The 22,728-nt window shown below is 39.8% G+C and overlaps 1 protein-coding gene across 7 annotated transcripts in view; it reads right to left on the reverse strand.

Annotated features, from left to right (window-relative positions):
• The window catches only part of IKZF1 (IKAROS family zinc finger 1), a 69,468-nt gene that overhangs the window by 31,935 nt on the left and 14,805 nt on the right, over nt 1-22,728 (reverse strand). For all 7 annotated transcript variants that reach the window (XM_063399387.1, XM_063399419.1, XM_063399410.1 and 4 more), the window contains exon 3: nt 17,823-17,942. In XM_063399387.1, coding sequence (XP_063255457.1) covers nt 17,823-17,942 — 120 coding nt within the window. The remainder of the gene's footprint in view (nt 1-17,822; nt 17,943-22,728) is intronic.

Raw genomic sequence — 22,728 nt, forward strand, 5'->3', positions numbered from 1 at the left:
AACCTTTACCTACTGTTCCTCTAACTCCTTCCACAAAGAGCAGTCTGGACATATTTCCTCCCTACCCACAGTTGTTTATCTCCTTAGCATCTGTCATGGCCCAGAAGTTTGGATCAACTCCTACACCAGCTACTATGATGCAGTTCTAAATCACTCAAGTTGGAAGGTTTCTAGGAGACCACAGACATTAAAAAAGAGAAGAGGAGATTCGAGGAGAAGGAGAGGAGAGGAGATTTGAGGAGAGGGAGAGGAGAGGGAGAGTAGATTCGAGGACAGGGAGAGGAGATTTGAGGAGAGGATAGGAAATTTGAGGAGGGGAGGGGAGGGGAGGGGAGGGGAGGGGAGGGGAGGGGAGGGGAGGGGAGGGGAGGGGAGGGGAGGGGAGGGGAGGGGAGGGGAGGGGAGGGGAGGGGAGGGGAGGGGAGGGGAGGGGAGGGGAGGGGAGGGGAGGAGCACCTCTAACAGCTGCCCTAGGAAGCAGCTGGAGAAAGTCCTTGGGAATTAGTTTTTCCAGCTGCCTGATATCTCAAAAGAGCTACAGCATCTCATTTTCAACCACGTTATTTTCCAAAGGTTTACTTCACATACAGACATGGGCCCTAAGAATAGTATTTATTTTGAGGTTCTGTTGTTTATTTGTTTCTTGTTTTGAAAGGACAATTTTAAGAACTGTACACAATACCTGTCTAGATCTCTGCTCAGCTTTCATCTCTACAGACAAGTTCAAAAGACATCATGGCTGTATCTTCTCTCCTGCAGCAGTATTGTGGGAGGCCCCTACACTGGTACTGCCTGCATGTCTCTTTTGCATTGAAGGACACAGTGATGGTCCAGTTTGGGATTATCTTCGGCTGTATGGAAAGCTATTATCTCAAGTTACCAAGCTAGAAAACTTCTGACTTGTTTTGCCATTTCTCTTACCTATTTATAAATCTCTCCCTTCCTTCACTCAGCTACCCACTCCTGCCTCTCCACTCTGATCTGCTTCTTTGCATTCCTGGAGGTGAAACAAAAGAGCTGCAGTTGTGACACTGCAGTTTGTGTGTCACATTGTAACATTTCCACATCCTCCTCGCTCTGTTATAAAAGTGCTCTAGGAGGAAGAAGGGCAAATAATGAAATATAGGAAAGCAGGAAAAGAGGAAGCAGCCAAGAGACAGCAGCCCAACTGAAACACTAAGAATTATGGAGAAGTGACAGAAAGGGAAGCATAGACCAGGAATTATACTTAGTGGCTTAGTAGAAAAAAAATTAAACTAACAAAAAATTAGAGAGATTTAGCCCTTTTTTGCCTCTCCAGTAATCTTTCAGATTACTATTACTCTCTGACATTCACCCACTTGACATGTATTCTTTACCCCACCTACTTTAAGACAGGCACCAAACTGTGGTGCTCTGTGTGGAGCTGGACTACTCCAAACCTGAACTAACCACCAGCCCATTCCTTACCTTCAAATCAAAGGTACAATTAGGCAATGGTCTTTTTTGCTGAAGGCAGATATGGGGGACAGAGTGATGGAAGAGTACAGAAGGAAAATGGCTAAAGCAGAGTAGGGATTGCCTAACTGGGCAATCCTGCCTGGCTGGCAGTGGACAACTTAGGAAGTCCTTCCACTGAGATCATGTGTCCCACTTGTTCAGAATGAAACTTGGCTGGAGCAGAAAGCGTTTGAGATTCACATGAAGATTTTTCTCTTCTTCGTTTCCAGGCAAAATAGATACAAAACAGAACTTGGACTTCTTTAAGAACAGAGTGGGAACATCACCTTTTTACACTCTTCCATTTCTTGGGGACTTTTCAGCAAGAATTTGTCTGATAAAGAGCTAAGTAGAAAGTAAAAATGGGAGAAATGACCCTCTATAAATATCACAACACTAACAGTTAAGCATCATCAGGCTCCAGTTTTTGGCTTATCTGGTGGATAACTAAATATTGTTGTTTTTCAGGAAGATAATGGTGAAATCCTGCATGTAAATAAAGACAGGAATGTTACACAAAGGTGTACGGTGATATATTTATTTTTTTATCACTGTATGAAAGCTACCTTATTGAAAGAACTCTAAAAACCATTTGGGGCTATTCCCCACAAAAGAGGCTGTCAGGAGGTGATAAGAAATGGATTTTAGTAAGGCTTCACTTTCTTTGAAAGACTCTTGAATAGAGAATATCAGCAGGTTCAGCTCTTCTTTCTACCATTTATCTGTAAATTAGAAAATATCCTCAGGGCCACTTCAGCAGTGTTTACTTCATCAGGTGAAGTTAATATAATTTGGGACATGTGGGACTTCCTACTTGCGTAGGAAGGAGTTAGCACTATCCTCCAGTGAATGGCAACAGTCTCTGAGATGGAATCACTGTTGGAGACCTGCACTGCATGTCCCGTCCTGCAGCTGTGACTGCTCTCCCAGTTTGCTACAGGTACAGCACCAGTACCTGTAGTCTACAAGGGCAGAGTTCATACAGTGTATTGTTCTTGTGGTGCTGGCAGTAACCCAGCTGTGCAATACCTAGTACATTTATGTGAGAGGAACTATCACCACTGTGAAGGTTTTGCCCAGATTGTCATATCCTACCCACTAAAGAGATGGGCGTCTGTTTAGTTCAAATTTGAGGGGCATGGTCTGCCTTCTTCTGGCTTTACTGGTCCTGGTCTGGTTTTCACTTCAGTGGAGCCCCTCTCGATACAGTTCAGCATTTCCAAGGATAAAATTCAGTCATGCAGCAGTTCAAGAAAAAGAATCTTTTGTTAAATCAAATGAGCATGGTAAGAGAGAACATAGAACATGGATGTTCTCCATGGGAAATGGATGTAATTTTTCGATTTGACTTTGGATGAGAAATGTAAAGCAAAAGAGGCATTAATAGAATCATTTTTCTGCCAATCCAGTCATAATGTTACTTCCTGTTAAACCAGAAGAGTTGGAAACAACAAAGTGTTTGGCTCCACTGCAACCCTAGCCATAGGGAAAAGCACAAGTAGTTTGGTTAAGGAGCAATACCACAAGGGGATTTTTATTCTGATGTAAACTTTGAAAAAAGAGAACATTAAATAGCAATAGAAATGGGTAATACTTGATCCAGAACTATTCTGTTTCTCGTCAATGATTAAGAGTACTTATTCTCTAATATTTCTCATTCTCACACTCAGTGTTCTACTGTTTCAGCCAACAGAGAAATTGATAACAAAAAAAATTTTAGGGGCTGAAATGTGGGCAAGGCACTGGATACAGACTGAGGAAATCTAGGTTTAATTCCTAGCTTAGCCACAGACTTCCTGTGTGGCCATGGGAAAGGCATTTAATCCATCATGTGCCCTTATTTCCCTATCTGCACATTTTTCAATTCTTTCTAAATGGAGAGAAGACTTTTTTGGTGGGTTTTTGCGGGGCGGGGAGGGGGTTTGGGGTTGGTTGTTTGTTTTGTTTTGTTTTTGTTTTGTTGTTTTTGTTTTTTAATGGGGAACTCAAAAGCCATTTTGGTGCTTAGAGTGATTCCTACGTTCAGGTACATGCCTCTCAAGTGTCCTAACACATAAAGCTGAAAGGGCCATGCACTGGTCACCCTTCTGGTATGTGTTCCACAGAGAAAGATTAGGGAACATGGAGCAGGCAGAAGTTATAGCTCCAAAAAACTGTATAACTTAGGTATTTGTGAAAATGCTACTCATAGTCTATGATGCATCCTATTGAATTATACAAAGGCAGAATTACTGTCCACTCTAATAAATCTTGGTTCTACCCATAAAATACTGGATATCAAATGCTTGGAGCCCAGCCAGTTCTCTCTTAGCCAGCATTGTTCAAGGTCAAAAAGTAAACTTTTTCTTCTTCAGATTTATGCAGAAGCAGGAAAGAAATCTTATTTTTCCTCAGCTGACCTTTTCCCATGCTATCACTCTGTTCCAAGAGAGATCTAAAAATCCCAAAGGTAACTACCTCAAAGAAGGAAAAAAACCAAACTGTTTAATAGCCAAAGCAGTTTTTAATTATCCTCCACACTTCAGCCAGCATGGCAAAATAAGCAGTGGTCTGAGAAAGAAGAGAAGAGAGGGGCTCAGCCTGTACCTCTGGTGTAGGAAATGACCTAAAACTGAAAACTCTGTCATCTCTGGTTCAACTGTGTAGTGCTTCTCATACATGTTCAGTTATGAGGTGTGAAATCTCACTCCAAAACCAAATTGTTAGACAATTTTTTCTTAAATGCAAAAGATCTTCAGAAACATCTCATCATGATGAAAAGAAAAAAAAAGTCTGGACCAGAGCATGGATTTGATGTCCTGAAATTTGGGCTTATGTCCCTACTTCAGATGCCCAGCCTCCTAAGACCAGTTTCACTCACTTCTTTCACATCAGCACCAGGCTGGAAGTTCCCTCACTGCACTGGTACAACCCAGGATTTCTGCCTTTCCAAATCAGCTTGGAATCAGCTCTTCTCTTTTTCCAGAAGTCCAAGTGATACAGTATATTGTTCCTCTGTGCTAAGATCTAGACTAATTAGAAGACAGGAAACTAATTATTTCCTGATTCCCCAAGTGATGTAATAATTCATTGACAATATTTACTTTATTCCCTCATGTTCAATCAACAAATCCTTAATTCATTTACTTCTACCTGCTTTATATTTTTCAGTCTTACTCTTAAAGCTAAAGAGATGTGGTTTAAAACAAAGTTAAGTACTTTGAACCAAACCAATCCCACTGCACCCTGGAGAAGAAAACACAAGACTGTTTTACTGCATCTGTCAAAAAAACAAATTTGCTCTCTGGTCTCCAGAATACTGTATATGGTTTAGATTGCACAGAACAATTGATTCTGCCCTACCTTACACTTATCTCAGCTAGGACTTGTAAAGCTTAATTAATCAGTTAAGTATATATATATAGCCTTAATTAAACTGTAAACTCTTTGGTGTGTTCTGTTTGTGTTTGCAAAGTGTTTAGATTAACAGAGGTTCTTTTCCAGGAGCCCTGTGCCACAATGTAAAATCAGAGACCAAAAAAAAGTCCCAACAAAACAGTTGGGGAAAAAATGGCAGTAGAAAAACTCCAAGCTTAATTCATTCTCTTTCTCAGTCTTACACCAACAACAAGCACTAAAATGGACAGAGGACACACAATTATATACACCTACAACAAAATCTGTGCTGTGAAAAGTGGTGCCAGGCATTCAGAGGGTGATCAAAACATGGTCTTTTGTAAGGGTTAATGATCTGTTTAGATTATCATTGTTGGCATTTCCTGCCATCTCAGCATTTATGGAATATTTAAAAGTGTCTAGCAGGCAAAGTTTCTGTCAAACTTCCTCTCTGCTCCTAGGCGCGTGCCCCAGGCAGCATAAGTGTCTTTTACTTGGAAGAATCCTTTTAAAAGCATCTGCCCAGTTTATGTTTAAAGTGCTTTCCAAATATTCCAAAGGAAAAGACATTGCATTGCATTTTCACCAAATATGGATTCTCAGGGAAGAAGCACACAAATGTGTGTCCTAACATGCCGTAACATATTAGAAAACCTTCTTTCTCATGAACTACCAAGTTGCTCCTTGTTGTAACCAAGCCAGAGACAGTACAGCAGCAGTGCTCAACCCAGAATTCATAAAGCACCTAAATTTCAGACTAATACCCCAAAAGTGTGGTGGGACTAAGTGTGAGGCAAATGGAAAGGCTGAAAAACCTTCCTCATTAAAAGGCAAAACAGTTTTACAGAAGTTGCTACTTCTTATTAGCTAAAATAAACTTTGGTATCTGCCATGGCTGTGCTGCACTGGGGACCATAGTGAGGTCAAGAAAGGAAATGAAATCCTGCCAACTTCATCACCTACAAACACATACATCCAGAAATACAGTTTTGGCTATTGGTCATACAGGCCGATCAAGGTCATGGGCAAGTCTGTCAGAGGCTGCAGAAAGTGTGCAGACTTGATTTTCAGAAAATCACCCTTTACCTGGTAAACTGGTCAGCAACTAGAGACAAAAAATTGGGACTGATGAATGATGGTTTGTCCATTTAGAAGAGAGAAAAAGTCAGGTTTGAGTCTGAAGTGATTTGTCCAACACAAAAGGACAAAATTTTAATGGCTGATTATTTCTGAGCACATAAGACACTCAAATCCCAGTAATCCCCATATTCTACCTGAAGGCATTTGGACTCTTGGAAACTGTTAGTCATCAGGATTGTCACTTGTATTAGAGTGGTTCTAAGAGCTCTCCTTGCCACCTGGATAAAGGAAGTATGGTTCACCCATAGCTTCAAATTCCTTTACTTCAAAGTCATCATGGAGTCCCAGGAAAGCTGGTGTGAATCACAGGCTCACACCTTCAGGGTAAGGTGCTTCTGTTTGAAGAAGAGAACGTTAAAAGTTTCATTTTCTATTGTCATCTTTTCTATCAAAAGAGTGTGCAGTGCCTGTCAGTAGGGCAGGGTGGTGGCATGCTGCAGCAAACCTTCCCAGCAAGTCTGCTGAAACCAGCTTCTGCTGATGCAAATGCACTATTTGCTAGAGCTGCCCATGGCTATCTGATTAACTCCCATCCTATGCCTGAACGTGAAAAACACAACCCGCAGCCCAGAATGTGAGGATCACTGTGTTCTCAGGAAGTAGACAACTATTTGTGCTCTGTCTCACTGAGGGCAAAAAAGAGGGGTGAAAAAAACCACTATTGCGGAGAAAACATGAGTTCTCACACAGGAAGGCAGGAGACTGCATTGTGCTCAACTAGCCTGGTCTTTGTGAGGAGTTATATTTTGAACTTAATTAAAGCTCCCCAAGATGTGCATAAGAAGATTCCCTGAATACAAGTTACTTTCAGGGACAGAAGAGCAGAGGGGTCCATCACTACCTTTATTACAGTGGCACTTTTAACTGTGCTTTTGTATTTGTTAGCTCAGTTGGCTACTGAAACATCTCTAAGAAAGTTATCAAGTCAGGCACACATAAGCTTTTAGTGGAAAGTTGTATGTCAAAGAAGAGATACAAGATATTATATCTGCATTTTCCATTAGATTATTTCAATGTGTCACCCATCTCTCCCTCTGCTGTGAGTATTATATGCCCCCCAAAGCTTCACTGCAATCCTCAGTTTGGTATAGGACTGCAAAAGAATCTTCTGGAGAAAAATATTTCATGAATGTTTCCCTGTCTCTCCATTACAGAACTTCTATAATACCACAGGGAATTAAGTTAATAGAACACCTGAATGCAAGGAGGAATAGCGCTTAAAAGCTGCAGGGGAGAATCCTGAGGACCCATGTACCCCTCACTGCTAAGTCAGTAGTGGCAGGCAGGAGAGCCTTTTGAGGCAAAGAGTGCTGGCAGGAAGCCTTGAGGGCATGTGCGTTTCTCCTTTCTCCATCTTCCTCTCTCTTCATGAACCCCTTGATGGTCCTTCTAGTATCATGACCTTTACAGCTGCTTTGGCCCAGCAGCTTTACGCAGACTACAAAAGCCACAATGGGTACAAACGGATCTTCCTCAGCTGTTACCCACTTCCCAAATGGAATTTACAGTTAGGTTTCTTATAGGAATACAGACAAGCTAGCAGGAACTAACCTTTTCCTCTTTTAGGTTTGAAAAAAATGTTTTTATGGCATGTGTTTATGTTGCAGAGTGTATGTTTGCTTGGTCTTAAGAAGAAGGAAAAGCTCAGCTTTCAAGATAAATGTTCTTTTGCATTTGACAGAGACATAAACATAGAGGATCTTGGTTTTGCAGGCACATAATTTTGTGTGCTGACAGACATATATTTGTATGTACATGCATATATATGTGTACATAGAAACATGCAAAAAGGAGAATACGGAATAAGTGGCTCCTGATGGTTGGAAAATGCATTGCCATTTCAAATTTCAAAGGGAGTATTAAAGAGAACAAATGAATTGTAAAAAGCTTTAGGAATGAAAAACATATTTGCATTGTCTTCTAAACACCAAGGGCTGTATCATGCATAGTATAAATCAGTCTCTTTCTTTGAACACAGGAAAGAGCTTGTTATCAATGCTTATACTGTACAACAAATGTAGACTCGTTAATGTGTAATTACAGAATAAACAATATCAGACTTCCAGATATTCCACTTAACACCACAATAAGCCCATGATAGGATACCAATTTTACTAGGATCTACTAACAATGTAGTGGAAGATTAAAAAAATGTGATACTACAACAGAGGTAATGCCTCATTACCATTATTCCTCCCTCATATATTTCATGTGTTAGGCTCCAAAACCACTGAAGCCTTTTTCTAGAACAATTATAATTTCTCATTTTTACTTCTACTTGTCATTATGTGGACAAATGGGCAGGAAACTCAACCCCTCCCCAGAAAAGCCTAGTTCCCATCTGACTTCTAGATAAATTGTTGTAGATCCACACCTGCAGTAGACAAAGCTCCAGTGACCATGCTGGCCATTAGGGCTTCCCCACCTCCCCTCCACCATCCAGCCATGGGAGGGAGGTGCCAGTTACAAAATTAGTTGGATTCTGGGGGGAAAAAGGACAAACTCTGACCTAGAAAGGAAGGTGGCATTTCAGTGCACAAGGGATGTTCTCATCTCTTTACTCATGGCTTCAGTTTGGGAAAACTGGGAGGAGTGCTCTGCTTTGGAAAGACAGAAGAGGCATCACAGCCTGAATTGTGAATAACAGCCAGCTGGAGGTCAGGATACAGACAGATCACACAAAATTTGACACTTCCCTCAGTCTCATTTGGTGTTTTCACTTTTCAAACCTGGGCACAAATCCAAGCACCCCACAATAAGGCAAACATATTTTTCATCATGAATTCTGTAAGTGCATGTATTGTTTTCTCCTGAAAATAAATTTTCATATGGAAAGAACTGGAAAGATGTATCTGAAATGCAGGTGCAGGATGAGAGGTGCAGAAACAGCAGTGTTCCCCAGCTCGCAGTCCCCATTTTGGTGCTAATGAAACCATCCCACTTCAACGCCAACCACTGCCACCACTTCCGAGCATTGCAACACATATCTCAGCAGGAAAAAACAGGTTCCAGAACTTGGCCCATATAATGCTGAGGTGCACAGTACTGTGAGTGAGAAGGGACGGATCTCCCTCCAAAAAACCCCTAAGTCACTGTTAAAAATCAGAACACAAAACTCTTAGCTTGGACAAAAACCCCCCAAACTCAAAAACCACCAAAGATTTGGGAAGTTCAAATCCATAGCAGGGATGTTGGCTGATCACAGCTTCTTACAAACACAGGATGCTTTAAAATGATGAAACATGGAGAATGAATATTTCCTCTTCTTTTAATTGCAACAGAAGCTGAAAGTGTCCCTAACTTTAGTTTAAACCCACCTTTTCATTGCATTAAACATTTCTGTTGTTACTTAATCAGCAGGGGGGGAAAAATCCTGTTATATGAAGGAATTAACAATATATTCTAAAGATCTCAATTATTATTTTTTTTTAAGGAAGTGTCAGGGAACAAGTGAGTTTCTCATATCATTCCATAAAATAATGTAGAAGTTACTGAAAACTCTGGTAAGAGCCACTTCCTCAGAAGTAACATTTCCAGGGTAAAAAAAAATGGTTCATGTGAAAGTTCTCCTTACTCTTCAGTTTCTTCTCTTTTTTTTTTTTTTTTCTTTAAACTCTGATATGTGGCTTGGAAGAATGGAAGTTATTTTGTGCTGTCATATTTCTCCATTTTTGCTACATTTGTTACGTTTCTCAAGAGAGATAACTTTGGACTGTCTTTAGAGGAGGAGAAACAAGAAAACGGGATGTGAAAAACAAAGAGAAAAAAACATGTGCCTGAACTTTTCTTTTTGGATTAGGCCTGTTTTGTCTGGAAATTGTGAATAATTCAGTGCTTACTCTGCCATTTTTTTTCTGCAATACTTTAATCAGGTTCTTAATCCAAATTTAGGTATGGATTTTGCCATGTTAGGATTGAAATTTCATTTGCATCAATAAAGTATGAGTTACTCACTTCCAAAAATCCTATTTGGTGCCTGTGATGTCACTTTGGCTAATGGTAAAATAATAGATTAGATACCTTCTTGAGACTCTTTTTATGCAGATAACTTAGACATCTAAATATTTCTGAGAAACATGACCCTGAAGTGCAATACAAGAACTGGGCATTATTCCTAACTTCAAAATGTGTAAAAAAACCAAGAAAGAAGCACACACCAGGGTTAATTTACTAGGAATTATGTTCCTGCATGTGCACCTTCATAACACAGAACCCACCTATGGGTGATGGAGGAGGCAAGGGTGGGAGGGAGAGAGCAGCAGGATGTCTCGCATTGCAGGCTGAGTTGTAGCCTGCTTTTGGGCTGCTGCTCTGCTCACTTACTTGTTCAGAGAGGCAGCTGGATGAGGCATGACAGTTTCCAATAAGCTGTCTCTGCAAGCCAAGGATGCTAGCTGATCCACCTTTACAAGTTAACAGCTTGTTGTGGTCCCACATCTTCACCATAAATGACATGCTGAGGGGAAGCCTGCCCTGGTGGCAATGTCACACCTACCTGCCAGGCAAAAGTTTTTCCTGAGAGACCATCTGAGACTTCAAGAAACCTCACATAGCGAGCTCAAAGGAAAAGGTTTGGGAACAAACCCCTGTCCTGCTGTTCACTCCTGGCTTTAGGACTACAAGCCCCAAAAAGGAGCTCTTCTATCCCCTCTCTTTATCATAAAGGGCTTAATCTACATTTGGAAAAACTGTGGAGGCATGGCCACACTGCAGTTCCTTTCTTGCAAATTTCAAATGTGGATCAAGCCAGAGTGACATTGTGTTTGGACATTTTACTGTGGCACAGAGCCAGGGAAGTTCACGTCTGAAGGGAGAGCACAGCTACAGATCCTCTGCAGCCAGAAACCATCTTTTGCCAGGGAACCACCACAGCAGGAGCTGAAATTACAGAAATATGAGGAGTGGCTGAACAAAACCAAAAGAGCTGCTGGTTCCGAAACAGCACCTCTGTAGGTAAGTAGTCCCTGCATTGTGCCTCAGTCCAGCGGTTAAGTTGCATGGCTGCAATCCTGAAGAGCACTTGGGGTGAAAGAAAACTTGCTCAAGGTATTAAGCAAGCCTACAACAAAGAGCAAGCAAGAATTAACACAGAACAGAGGGGTGACTGGTGTTGGGAGGCCAATCCAACCTTTTGATGAAGAACCATTCCTTTAAAATAACCTAAAATTTTGCAAGTTGCAGTTACAGATGTCCTCCCCAGCTTAAAATGTGCCCATCTTCTAGCCAGAGCCTGGTGTTTGAGTTGAGCTGCAGCCACTGCTGAGATCCTGCTAGATAAATTTAACTCCCCAGCTAGAATGGGGCTTATCTCTGAGGCACATCTCTTCTGCTCAGATAATGACAACTTCCTCTCACTGCAGTTTAGATCAGCAGACTCCATCTCTGTACCTAAAGCCACACAGCTAAACACACTGCATCTCTCTCCAATTCAAGCAATGCTCACCACTCTCCAACACTGAAGAAACAAAACTTGCACAGTTCCCAGGGTTTTCCTGACTTTTGTGCTGATGTTCTCCTCTGAAAACACAGCTTTACGCAGCAAGTGTTGATGAAATAGGATGCAGGTCCAAAAGCTACACAGCTCTGTAGAAATGGGAAAAAACCCCCTTTGCTTCAGCACCTCCTTCAATATCATGTTGCCACACAGTGGCAACACAAATCTTCCTGCTGTCATACTTCTGAGTAAAAAAATTCCTCACAAAACTAAATAAAAATCATTGTAAAAGTATAACTCTTTTTAGGATCAGTTCTGTTCTCAAGGATTTGATTTAGTCATGTGCTATGGTTGCGCCAAGAGGGCAGATTTTTACATGCCTGATCTGGATTTGCATGGGTTGAAAGAACTGAGCTCATAATGCAGCACAGCCTACACTGGGGCTGTGGGAGCTCTGTTTTCCAGGCTGGGTCACCCTTACTTCCACAAATGTCTTGCAAGTTTATTCTGAAAATGTTCACTCTCTGTTACTTGCAGCACACATTTTTAAGTTTGATAGAGGAATTAACCTTCAGTAATAGGGCATTTTTCCACTTGCCTTCGTGCACCTTTTTTTTAAGTCCTAAGTCATTGCAAAGATCAGAGCTTTTCTCTGGAACAACAGGAAATTCTGAATGGCCCCATATGCCTGGGTCTTCTACAACTCATTCTAGCACACTGCTTCACACTATGCTCATGCAAAACATACCTTTGAAGGTTGGAATATAACTTATATCCTGTGTGGCATATTTAAGGGCATTCATGAAATTTGTCACATGCCTTCTCCAATGAAACCACTCCCATCCTCTTCTATACAAATCCCCGTAAGAGTTTTGCAGACAAAATTAAAATAATCCTCACAAAAATATCTCCTGCATCTTCCTTAAAAAAATATACATCATACTGGCAGGCTCTCAGAGCCTACAGTACCAATCCATACTGGGGAATGTTACTTTGGAGTTAGAAATAGGGGCTTCAGATCAAACAAGAGGGGAGATTCCCCACTTCCCTATTTTTAAAAGTTCCTAAAATATTTCAGCTTCAAGTTTTTCAATTCCTTCAGAAGTCTCCTCACTTGGACTTTCAAGCCTTGTTTCATTGCAGAGGGTTAAAAACAATTTTCAAAGCTCCCCATACCATCTCAAAACAAATTTTCTCTCTGCTCTCATGAGGGCTACATCAGGTGAGACAGCAATCATGACCGATTATTTACAAAGGCTCATCAGCTTCTACACACTTCTATACCTTTGAGCAGCAGAGATGTTCATCTGAAACCTGAGCAAATAAAATATATTGCACAGCCCTCTAGGTTACTTCAGATCTCAGAATTTGGTTCTCTGAATGTCCAGGCACACATATGCCACATTTTATTATTCATACACAAGACATTGCCTTCACAGCCACTGAATACCCACAAGGAGGAGTGTGCAAAGATGTTTAGCTCCAGTAGTCTTTTTCTTCAGTCGCTTTCCCTGCCCAGCAGAATTACCAGGGCAGCAGTGAGCTGGACCTGTCTGAACCACAGGACTGATTTTGCAAGCTGGGGTGGGGCACTTCCCCTTTTGTCTTTCCTCGCTTTTCCCCTCCGTCTGCAGCCTTTCCACACTTTTACTCTATCTCCACCCAGCTGTGGAGTTGCAGTAGATTTATGTAATGGCAATGCTTCCCTGGTGGCCCCTCAGCAATGCTTGTGCCCATGCTCTCAAATGGTTGAACTCCTTTTAAGGAAATAAAGCATCAAAGCTGCTGGGAGAGGGGACACTTGCCTGCACCAGTAAGTAGCTCCTCATGCTCCTCACAACCTCTGAATGCTCATGGCTGGGAGGGAAGACCCCAGAGTGTGAAGGCAGTGCCGGGGTCCCAGTGATGCCAGGCATCAAGGCCTGCAGCTACACAGGCTTCTGCTTCAATAACTGTGTTGTAGGAGGGACACAACAGCATCACTTGGTATTTCCCACCAAGAGAGAAAAATGTAAAAAAAAAAAAAAATCTTCCTTTTAATGTCTCTTCCCATACTTATTTTAAACAAATAGACTTTATAACTTCATATGTCTGTTCTCTGCTGATGCCTATGATCACCCTGACTGGTTACTTTGAGTGTACTCTGTCAACTGTATGACTGTTTCAACCCAATTTTATGAGATGAATTCTCCCTACCTCTTAAAAAGAAGAAGATCTCTATAAATATTTATTCCAGGCCTAGACTGTAATCTGTGACTACAGTGGTAACATTTGGCTTCTGTCTTAGAAGTTTATGGTCAACTGCAGCACCAGACAGCTATCTGTGCAGAAATGGCGAACCCACAACCTCTTTTGGAGGGCAATAACACTGTGAGGGTAAAAAACACCCTTTTTTTACCCTGTGATGGCCACCTATGGAATGGGCAGTTAAGGATAAAGGAAGGCACTGCCTAAATTTCTAGACAAATGCCACCACTGTAGCAAATGGCTCACCATGAAGTAGGCTCTGATCTACAGCTCACTGAATCATTAACTTCCCACACATGGCTTGAACTAGGATACAACCTCAGAGCACAAACAGCCCTAAATTACAAGTGTTTACCACACAGGATGTTCAATACTGATCATCCACAAAATGTGCACACAACATTTAACCTGAAACTTGTGGATACTGAGAGTTATCAAATGATATTTCCAATAGGTTACCATGGGAAATCGGGCTGTTCAAAACAGGCTGCAAAGCACTTATTCTTAATGGAATGGACTTTCAGTGGGATGTGTATTTCTAAGTAACTCAGACCAAGATTTCAATAGGATATTTTCTAGAGATGATACAATGGAGTCTCAAGAGCCTTAAAGAGCTGTGAAAATCTCACACTTTGCTGAAAATGTTCACTGTGTTTTCTAGAGAAACTATCTGTACAGCACATGGGTGAAAAGAATAAGAAGAAAATAATAAAATGTTATAGGTGCCAGATCAGCCTGAGAAGTAAATTTGGGGTGGAGAATAAGACAAGGAAGGAAGAAGACCTAGTGGACAGAGCAGCAGAAATTAAGCATGCAGAAGGAAGCTGCTCAACACATAGTGGCTTTCTGGGGGTTGCAACACTAAAATCATAGTAAGCTCATCAAGGAAATGAAGAGCCTTGGTGGTGACCAGAGCATCTCTTCCAATTACATTTCTGCTTTGCTGTGCTACTTGGGGTTATTCCTAGAACCTCTTGATGACTTTAATTCCATAAGTTACCCTTTCACACTGTTGATCATTTTTGTATTGGTCAGAAGAAACCCATGTTTTGACATCCCCCCTTCCTGGGGACACAAGTTTCATGACCACCATGGTACCTCCTTTATGAAATTTGCACCCTGTCTAGTAATTTAAAATAATAATTCAAAACCTGAAGGCACCCAATAAAATCTGGTGAATAGAGGACTTAAACACATTCTTTCTCAGAGCAGGAGAAATATTTTAAATGTTTCTATCAGCTCTGTAGTACCACATTAAAGTCTCCATACAGGTTTGGAAGAAGCACAAAAGGAGATTTTTGAAAATACATGGAGGAGTAGAGCCTATCTTTCTTGTCTAAAAATAGCTTATTTCCTGTAATCTTTGACCTTTGAAATGCTAAAGTGATGAAAAAGGTAATTAAACTTTTGACTCCCAGGTTAAAAAGTATTTCATTAAATGTTACTACAAATCTGAGTAAGCAAGCTGTCATTTGAACATTTCTATCTCAATGCCTGATTTAAATTAAAAACAGATTTCTCACTTAAGTTCGGTAGGATGAGGTAAATATTTATTCTTTTCATTAACCAAACTTGCAATTCCCATTGTTACCTCTATAGCCCTACATGCTCAAAAAAACCTCCAGAATGTAGAGACCCTCTTCATTAAATGTGTGACTCAAATTCCTTGGTGTATGCTGTATGGACAGCCGATCTCTCAGGGTGTCACAGATTAAGTGGAATGCACCGGAAATCCTATGCTGAAATAAATCCAAATGCTAGGGGATTCCCTTTTGATGAAGGAAACAGATGGGACATTAGGAAAGTCATACAGAGAGAAATTGTTAGCTGGCCATATCTGCTCATGCGGGGCCTGTCGGTTACCACAGGCCACAATCTAGCTCCCACCTGCCAGATGCACACAGATAACATCAGTGAGGCTTTACAATGCTCTCCTCTCTGTCTTTCAGTCTTCAAACTACTTTTTTGGATCATTCTTCTCTACCTAAGTTTGGTGATAAATGGCAGTAAGGAACAGATCTTGGGACTTGGCAATGACAATGTTGTACTAAACACCAAGCCTGTCTACACTGCCATGCCACTGCCTGCATAGGAAGACAGCCCCCTTCACCCCTAGTACACCTATAGGATCATATAGGCCAAACACCACTCCTAAGTTGTTATTTTATTCCTAAGAGATTTTTCTTTTGATGAAGATTCAGAATGTGCACTGCAATCATATGGCTCCTGATATGTCTGGGGCATGTGCTCAGATCCTCTTTGTAAAAAGGAAGAATAATTTTTTTAATATATTTTTTTTGGAGAGCTAGCTGAGAGCTAGCAAAAACGAGCAATAGAAGAGATAAAAGTGGATGCAGCCTTACAGAAAAGACAAACATCAAGCACTGGAGTTGATACCTACAGATCACCCATAAGGCAGAGTGTTATGAATTGTCTTTGTTTCTGTTGACTATGGTAAATGCCTCACTACAAGATGTAACCCTTGTAGACAAAAGAGCTATGGGTAGAGAAAGTGGCTGTAGAAAAATTGTTAATGTCAGGACATGGAAAATCTGTATTTACTGCTGAGTAATGAGAATAACAGATGGAACTTATCATATTTAGAATATGTGTAGATATTGATATATGACTGAACTGTTGGCAGAATCATTACATCATCAGCAAATATAAAGTTCAACTTTGCTGGATCTGCCAACATTTGTGTGTATATTAAAGAAAATTCAACACAATGAAAAATTCTCTTTGGCTTTGAACAAAGAACTTAAAAATTTAATTTTGACTCAAGACTTAAATATTTTGTAGGGTTAGTTACTGTGGGAGAAAGGAGACATAACTCTTTTTACTGAGTTGATAGACAAGAACTTAATCAAAGGTTTTGTCCAAAGATCTTTGGAATAAAAATTAAAGCATTTAGTAAGTGATCAAATTGTTAAAAAGCATTTTTTAAATATGATTTTTCATAAAGTATGTCAATATGCACGTAGGAGCAGAAGTTTTTGCTCACATAGTTGATGAGGGGAATCAAATGGTAAATAAAATGAAGATCTATAAGATGATGCACTAATTACTAGCTAGTGCTGGAGCTTAGGAGTAGGTTCTATTCCTAATGCTGACACTATCCTGCTATATTATGTTGAATTCATTATTTTGCCTTCTGTGCCTCCCTTTCCACCTAGTGTCCTTTACTGGATTTCCTTAGACAATAATTATTTAAAGGGACTTGTGATCTTTCTGTAAATTGCCCACCCTGCTCCTTACTCTTACAATAATGTAAGAATGTAAGAATAATGAGCAATGCTTTTATTTGTGGGTAAGTACTTGTAGTTTGACAGTCATCCCTTTACAGAAATATTTTTATCATATAGTGCATCAATCATTCTGGGAGCCAGTGTACTTTTTTTTCCTCTTCTTCGTCTTTTTTTTTTTTTTTACCCACTAGTAAACAGGCATGGTGCTGATGTAATATTTAGTCTTTTTAGTGCAGTACATGGGAACTGGTGCATGCAGTAGTCAGCAGCATTGCTAGTCCTTGGTGTGACTCTAAGAATAATTAGCATTTTGTACAATTGTCTGTGGACAACAATTTTAACCCAACGCACTTTATCAATTGTGGATTTTTATCTAAAAGACGTGTTTTTTAAAGTTTTCCCACGAAAAAAGTCAGGGATAAATGGAGATCAGATATTGGAATTGCAAATATATAAATGCTATGTATGTTCTAAAATGCATTTCTGAAGAAATCTGAATAGCAGATAACACAATAAAATTCAAGATAGAATTCAAATTAATAATAAAATAATAATAAAAATACACAAACAATTATTGATTTTTTTATCAAATCTGACTTCATATAATTTTGACCCAAAACCACATATTTAATTCCATTTCCTAAAGAGAATCAAAACTCCTGGGGAGAATTTCATGCAACAGTCATGATTTAGAAAGAAGATAAAGAGTAGGATCTTTATAAGTTCTCTGTGGATGACGATGCCTTTCCCAAAGAAAAGATTGCACAAAATACACTGTGCACCTGAAGAAGATGAAAAGGCACATGACCTGCTTGTTCACCAACTTGTGAAAAAGTAATTTAATGTTATTGCTATATCATCTACTAGTATTTCTTATCAGAGTGTATTTGTCATCTTACCCAAAATTCTGTCATTCTTAGAACTCTGCTGACCTCCAGTACTAGTTGAAAGGTCCTCTGGTATAGGCATAGGCTCATCTGGATCATCAGGGACATCACTAGTTGGAGGACTTTCCTTTCCTAATAGTGAGGAGAGCATCAGTTAGTTGTCAGAGTAGTCTCATTTTCAAATGATACAATAAGAGGAACCACAAACCAAATAAAACTAAAAAAACCCCCTAAACTCTATGAAAGCATGATATTCTTAAGACCAAACACTACTCTCCTGCAGAGAAAACTTCTTATGAATACAGGGGAATTATATTTTTTAAAATAATGCATGCCAATGTCTCTGACAAATTTACTGAGTCTGGATACACCATTATTAGCCTTATCATTTTGGACATCTGTGAGATATGCACGTTTTCCAGCTGCCATGCTGAGAAGATCCAATTTAGCCAACAAAGACTGACAGATTACAAAGGTTATCAAATGGACATCCTCTGCAAAAACTCTTCTTTTTTCCACAAGTTTTCCTTGGGAACACATCTAGATTTGCTTCAAAGACATAGTGAAGCCTAACCCACAGGGATTCTGGGGCTCCAAAATAACTACCTCAAAAATAAAGTTTTATCTTCAACTAAAAATTCAGCTACAATGCCAGCAAGCTTTGCTAATACCCACAGAATACCTACAGGCACCAGGATTTCTTAAACATACAATGGCAGAGTTCAGTAAACACAGGACTTTGAAATTTTATTGTCTTCTATTTGCAAATAGGAAACAATCCCCAGTATCTGGAGTACACAAAGTTTTGCAGGGGCAGCTTAGTGCTTTAACACATTGTAGGTATTGTGGAACTGTTTTAGTGACAAACAAAATTCAGTAAGAAAAAAACCTCTGTTGCTAGGTATTGTGCTTCCAGAAATGGTCAGGTTTCTTGATTCAGCCCTCAGTCACAGCATATATCACCTGCCCACAGTACTATCACTGTCTTGCAGAACTTCTGTTAAAATGACTGCATACATCTCTAACAAAAGCATGCCTTGGAAACATCTACTGAAGGAATTATCTAAGTGATTAGTTTCATTGACTATTACTAGAAGACTGGCCTTTGCATTAATAGCAAAGAATAGAACAGACCCAGAGCAGAATATGAGTGCAGTAATGTTCACATAAGACCCTTGTCTCTAAAATGGAGATGTTACCAAATTACATTGACAAAATCTGTTAGACATCCTGTGGCAATTGGCACATGGGTAAGGGCAGTAATTGTATGGCACAAAGCCCTAGCAAATCAGTGAGGTTTTTTTCCTAATGAGAATTCTCTCATTAAACCACAGACATCGATTAAACCTTAAAACACTTACCAGAAATGGAAAAATTAAACCAAATATTGCTTACTTTAGTGATAGCAGTTTAGTGGTGCCAGTTATGGACTTGATCTGAATGAAGTGAATGGTTTCCTCCCTGACTCCTGGATGAAGAATTGTTTTTTCTCATCTATACTGATCATGATGGGGGAAAACTACAGGTAGTTTTAAGTAATTTTCCAAATCAGCTGGTTTGGGTTGCGTGCACAACCTATGTTTAATTGAATGAAATGAGTATGTAGTTGCATTTCTTAATGCCACACCTATCAAACTGTGGAATAATGACTGAGCAGGAATTTTGAGAGGAGCATCAGGTAAACCATCCCAAACTGCAGCCAGAGGACTCCAGGGCATTGAAGAAACAGTCCTGCAGTGGCAGGGGGACTAAGTACATGATTTGATTAAGTCTCCCACATACCCAGCTTCTGTGGGGTATTCTTAAATGGGCAAAACCACACCCACTGACCCACCACCCACCATCAGTGTAAGAGCAAAAATGGATTGCATAAATGTACAAGAGGGAATATGAATTTTACTGCAAAGAAAAACAAAAGCAGGAAATAAGGTGGGGTTTTTTGGGGTGTTTTTTTTTGACATTCACTATTTAGCTCCTTATTTAGTTATCTCTTCAGATTTCTGGGATGTAGGGAACTTACATATCTGAGACCAACCTTCCATTTCAAGTCCTAACCTGCCAAGCTGAGATATCTCTTACAGATAAGATGCACAAGTAAAGAGAGACAGCTGAAATATTTCAGTTTGTACAACACATTCCGCTCTACACAAAACAAAACCCAAAAACCCCAGAGGTTTAATTAGAGGGCAAGCAACAGCCTGGCAGCTCTCTTCACATTACATGTAAGTTAAGGAAATTTGTTAAAATATAACATAATCCAAAGCTACCTGCATCTTCCAAGGATCAAACAGTGGTCCCAGTTACAGTAATGGACGTTGATGCTTTGACTGAGACTTTACCGAGAAGAACAATTATCCTAAAAACCTGAAGACTATTTTTGACTACAAACCAATACAAACTCATAATACCAGAACTATAACAGACAAAATAATGTCTTTATAAGTGTGTTATTAGGCATCCTATGATATGTAGTCTAAGTAGGATACTTTGAAGTCAGAGCAGTCTTTTTGGAATAGAAACCTGTTAGCAGAAGGGTACATTTGCAGTGGTGAACTCTTTGGTTCACTAAATAGGTATCAGTCTCCTACTTGTTAAATTAATAGCAGTTTGTCCAGTATGAATCAGACTCGTCTCTTGGTCTTGGTGGGGTAGAAGCTGAAGATCAGGTCTGTTTCCCTCTTTGCGGGAGACTGTAGTTAAGAAAACTTGGTAAACTTGTCTTTTATGACCCATTTAATATAATTTGATTTCTTCTTGTCACACATGATTGAGAAATCCCTACATGCAAAAAGACAGGGCAAAAAGTAGTGGATTTAAAATAAATCCATTTATTGAGCTCTGTCTCTCGGATTCTAGAGCATCATATTTGTATTTCATGCCTTAACTGCATCTAAATCATTACACCATGGTAAGTTCATTACTGCATGGCAATCTTACACATACACAACCTCACTAACATTCTTTTGCCACTGAATTTAGAAATGGAAGGGGGGTGGGGAAAGGTGGAAATGTTTTTCATTTTAATTTCAAACAGACATGCCCAGAACAACAACTGGTCAAAGGAAAAGGAGCTAAACCCCACTTCAATACCTAGTTGCCAGTACTGGGGAAAATTATTCAAAAGTCACATAACAGAACAAAGTAGCATAAGAAGTGAGGTATCAAAAATGAAATCTAATCTTGTGGTGGAGGGGTGGTTTTGGGTTTTTTTTTAATTAATTATTATAAAGAGTCACCTTAGGTGTAGAATTGAAGTTCTGTTTCTGGTACTGCCACTGATTTGTGTTGTTCTTGGTTAAGTCATAAATAGAAAGAATTACAAGTGCAGGCTGTATCAAATATTCCTTCATTTCAATCTGCATCTATGTAAGATGGTCTCAGATTTCAACACTGCCATTTCTGTATAAGAATACTCAGAGATGAGCATAACCTATCAGTGATGCCTGGCAAGACCTTCAACTTCTCTCTGAGTTTCCTCATCTCTGCCCTAGAAATATACTTGAAGCCATAAGGAAATAGAGGAAGGGAAAATCTGCCCAGTTCAATAAGGTTTTAGTATCCTTTATTTCTGTCAAAGTTCCTTAGCTTGGTGTTCCTTTAACATGTACATCCAGATCTGAGGGTGATTCAGTTTGTGCCAGAATGATGCTACTGGTGCTATGACTGTTGAAAAGAAAGCCAGAGCAGGATGTCTTAAAGAAAACTCATTCCCTATACTTTCACCAACTAATGGGTGTGTGTGTATTTAATATTGAGGGTTTCTTCTTCCTGCTTTTGCAGAGTGCAGCACAACCTGGTTTGTTCTAGGAGATCTCTTAATGTTAGATGTGGAAACATTTTTACTGTTTTTTCACCTTCCTTAACTGTTAGGCCCTAGAACTGAGAAAAAAAAAAATAAAAACAAAAAAAGGAAAGAAAAAAAAGAGAAAAAAAAAAAGAAAAAAGAAAAAAGAAGAAAAAAAAGAAAAAAAAAGGAAAAATACTGCTTGTTAAGTGAGATATTATCTATGTTTTCTGACTCTCTTGTATGGGTGCCGGATACCATTTGGTTAAATGTATGTCAGCTCTCTCCTCATTTCAGAACTGCAACTGCTTGTCTCATGAAATATCACTTTCAGGAGAAAAATAAAAAGTGTGAACTCTGTGCTAGTCACACAGTATTTCAGTTCCTCTAGGAGTCAGCAATGCCTGGATTCCCCAAGGTGGGAATGCCTGTGTGCGCACAGGGTTTGGTTCACTCACATCGGTTTTATACTCTCCTGGCCTGGCTGGCCACTGCCACACCTGTGTCAGCTGCAGCTGCATAAAGCACATGGCTGCACAACACCAGGCCTGAGCTGGGTGACTGTTTCTAGAGACTTTCTTCATTTCTGGGTTGAAAAACAAAGCAAAAAGCCACAGAGAAACCTACTAAACCAAATTTATTTTTTAATTTATATTTTTTAAAAACACAGCCAAGTGTGCTAGTGAACCAAGCCCCTAATTCTATAGGCCCAGAGAGCCAGCTACACCTGATGAGAAATACTGATAAAACAGGAAAAATAAATAGGTGTTTTACAGTTGACAGGACAATCTCACACTCCTGAAACTGTGCAGTTGTTTAATTGGTTCCCAGCTTATAGAAGAGATGCCTCATCATGCAAAGAAGCATTTCAGAAGCAAGTAGAAACCCAGGAGAATATAAGGGGAAAAGTTCCTTTCATCAGTTGTAGATTTTACCTACTTCTTTCTCATAGGTTGCATTCACCAACCTATGAGAAAGAAGTAGATAATATCCTGTCCAGATCCTCTACTTTTGAGGTCTAGTAAGAGCTTACAAAGAGTAAATTTCTGAACCTAATCTGACAAACGCTCATTTCCAGAAGGTGAGTTACCACATAACTCTTACCATAAATGAAAGTAAATTAGGAAGTTCTTT

This window comes from Prinia subflava, chromosome 1 (assembly GCF_021018805.1).
Source record: "Prinia subflava isolate CZ2003 ecotype Zambia chromosome 1, Cam_Psub_1.2, whole genome shotgun sequence".
Classification (NCBI taxonomy): Eukaryota; Metazoa; Chordata; class Aves; order Passeriformes; family Cisticolidae; genus Prinia; species Prinia subflava.